This window comes from Empidonax traillii, unplaced genomic scaffold, assembly GCF_003031625.1.
Source record: "Empidonax traillii isolate 1590-97213 ecotype Southwest subspecies unplaced genomic scaffold, ASM303162v1 scaffold2073:size91028, whole genome shotgun sequence".
Classification (NCBI taxonomy): Eukaryota; Metazoa; Chordata; class Aves; order Passeriformes; family Tyrannidae; genus Empidonax; species Empidonax traillii.
In genome coordinates, this window is record NW_020957266.1 from 69,850 (window position 1) to 72,849 (window position 3,000).

General features: G+C 56.9%; 1 protein-coding gene across 1 annotated transcript in view; it reads right to left on the bottom strand.

Annotated features, from left to right (window-relative positions):
- Positions 1 to 16: 16 nt before the first annotated feature.
- MOB1A (MOB kinase activator 1A) overlaps positions 17 to 3,000 on the bottom strand; it is a 6,113-nt gene continuing 3,129 nt past the window's right edge. Inside the window, exons 5-7 of the mRNA XM_027909351.1 lie at positions 1,400 to 1,533; positions 1,155 to 1,318; positions 17 to 630 (exon numbers count right to left, since the gene is read on the bottom strand). Coding sequence (XP_027765152.1) covers positions 553 to 630; positions 1,155 to 1,318; positions 1,400 to 1,533 — 376 coding nt within the window. The 3' untranslated portion in view covers positions 17 to 552. The remainder of the gene's footprint in view (positions 631 to 1,154; positions 1,319 to 1,399; positions 1,534 to 3,000) is intronic.

The following is a 3,000-nucleotide window of genomic DNA, read 5'->3' on the forward strand; positions in this document are numbered from 1 at the left end:
GGAGACCTCCCCCTTCTTCCTCTGAAAGAAGAGCAGGAAGAAACTTTTATTATTGCCTTGCCACACAGGAGGGTCCCTCCCTTGTGTCCCCTCCCATCCAGGGGACACTCCAGAGCTGCTCCTCCCTCCCAGGGACAGGGACACCCCCCTGGGACCAGGCACTTGTCTCCCCCCCTCAGTGCTGCTGCCAAGGGGAGCTTTAAGGCTCTGGGCCAAAGTGCACCTCTTATCCTAAAAAAAAAAACAAAACCAAAAAAAAGCACTTCCAAAAATAAGCTGAGCAGCTCTCAGCCCCCGCCAGGCGGCTGCAGAGCCCAGAGGGGAACTCTGGGAGCGGGAAGCAGCTGTGCAGGACTTGGAATGTCACCCCTGTGAGGGACAAAACCTGCTCCACCTTCACCCAGCCCACGGGTGTGGGGCAGAGGAGCCCAGTGGGGGCTGCACAGCAGGAGTGGAGCCGCTCGGTGTGTCCAGCGTTCCTGGAGCCAAGCGTTGAGGTGGCTGAAGAAGAAGCAGAAAGGAGAGGCCAGAAGGGTCCCCCCAAGGAATGTTTTATCTGTCCTTGGAGCCCAGCTTCTCAATCAGTTCCTGCAGAGGAGCCAGTTCCCTCCTGTCAATCAGGTTGAACTCCTGGCAAGGGAAAAGAGACACAAAAATTAAAGGCAGCTCTCAGAGAGCTGCTGGAAAACGTGGCTGGTCACCCTGGAAGGCACCGTGGGGCAGCTCCTGGGAGAACCACAGAGGAGCAGCCACCTCTCCCTGTTCTCTGGGGAGAAATCCAAGTGTTTCAGGGGCAACAAAACTTCTGCCACGTTGCTGTGCACAGAACAGGGAAAAAAAGGCGCTGGTGCTGCTGCTTCTGAGTCGATTGTTAAGCTGCAAACTGCCCCCAGGTTCTGTTCTAAGCCTGGGTTTGTTGCTGCAGGTTGATAACTGAAACCTGAGAGAGAAACTCAAGCATTCACAGCCAACTCAGCCCCACTTCCTGGAAAAAAAAAAAAAAACAACCCACAAAAAGCCCAAGGCCACAAACAGCACAGCTGGGTGCAGAGGGGGGCTGGGCGTTATCTCCCAGCACACGCCACAGCCGCTCCTCTTCAGGGAACGGCTTAAAAACCCTTAAAACGGGGAGCAGGAGAGCCCCCCCAGCTCACCTGCACGAAGAAGATGAAGTGCTTGAAGGAGGTGTTGAGATGGGCCTCCTCCTGCAGCCGGATCACCGAGTCGAAGTGCTGGTGGTAGATGTGGGCGTAGACACGGAAGAGCCGCTTCAGGATCGTCTTGGCCACTGACATGAAGTTCTTGGGGAAGGGCACACCTGGGACACACGGGCATCAGGGTGTGATCCTGTGATCCTCCACTCGGGAGGTGCCACCCCGTGTCCCACAGCACCACTCACCGATCTTGGAGGGGAAGAGGGTCTCGTCGTCCAGCTGGTCCTGCACCCACGTCATCAGGTAGTCGATGTATTTGGGCGCCGAGCACTTGATGGGCTTCTTGATGTTGGTGCCGTCGGCCCAGTGGTACTCGTACCTGGGGCAGGGGGACAGGGGGACAGGCAGGCTGTGCTCCCCCAGGGAAAAGGCCATCTCCAGGCCCTGTGACCTCCTCCTGGTCTCAGGAAGGGGCCACACTGGGGAGCAAGAGCAGCTCTTGGCCTGTTCGAGTTTGTCAAGCCCAACACGACAGTGTTGACCCCCCCAGGGCTTCACCCTCCCAAATCACGGGATTGATTCCCATCAGGATCAGAGTCCAGCTCCTGGCCCTGCACAGACACCCCAAAATCCCACCCTGTCCCTGAGAGCATCATCCAAAGCCTCCTGCAGCTCTGGCAGCCTTGGGGCTGTGCCCACTGCCCTGGGGAGCCTGTTCAGTGCCAACCACCCTCTGGGGGAAGAACCTTTCCCTGAGATCCACCCTGAGCCTGCCCTGACACAGCTCCAGCCATTCCAGGGTCCTGTCCCTGCTCACAGCGAGCAGAGGTCAGAGCTGCCCCTCCACTGCCCCTCTGGATGTTAAAAATGAGCCTCAACTTCACGGCAACCTCTTCTGACATCATCATTTCCTTAAAACGACCCAAAAACTGCCCAAAAGGAAGCCCAGGGCCATCACCCACCACCTGGATAAATTCCCCTCTGGCTTCCAGACACCCTCCAGGAATCTGGCACTCACACAAGACTTCTGTGATAGACTATCCCAGGAGTTGGGAGCCTCCAGATCCAATCCCTACGTGTGCTCATCAATCCCAGGGCTCCCCCGAAACCGGGGCAGACAAGGACTGACAGCACACAACCCACCTTCCCTGAGATCTCCCACAAAATCCCTCAAAAGCAGGACCCACCCCCCACTGTCACCTCTCGCTCTACAAGTGAAAACAGTGCCCTTCAAACATTTCCTGTTGTTACAGGAAATGGCCCCAGAAATAGAGGCAGGAAGTGGCAGTGCTGGGGAGGAAAGCGGGGCAGGACGTTCCAGGGCACCCGCAAAGCTGGGCTTAAAAACTGAGAGCCCTGAGCAATTTTACAGAGAAGATTCCCAGCTGGAGCTCTGCCTTGGCAAAATACGAGTGCAGAGCCAACAGCTGGTGTTGTCCCTGCAGGATTCACCCCTAAAATCAGTGAGGGGGCCCCAAAATGTGTCTTGGCTTTGACAACAAGACCAGACTCTTCCAGTTTGAGTTGGATCCCTCGTTTTCTTTAAAATCACCCTTTCAGCTCCCAGACATAAGGACCTGATGGACAGGGAAAAGAAGAGATCCCAGAGGGTGTGACCAGGAGCAGGTGGACACCACCAGAGGAGCGCAGAGCTGGGCCTGGAGCCCGTGGGGACACATCCCATGCCCTTCTTTGCTTCTCTCTCCACACCCCTGAGTGCTCTGGGCACCCACCCGTGTCCCCAGTGAGAAATGTGTCCCCAGCCCCCAGCAGAGCCCTCACCTGGGCCCTGCAGACATGACAGGGCAGCTGCTCTCCGTGCAGAATTCCGTGATGGTCCCGTACA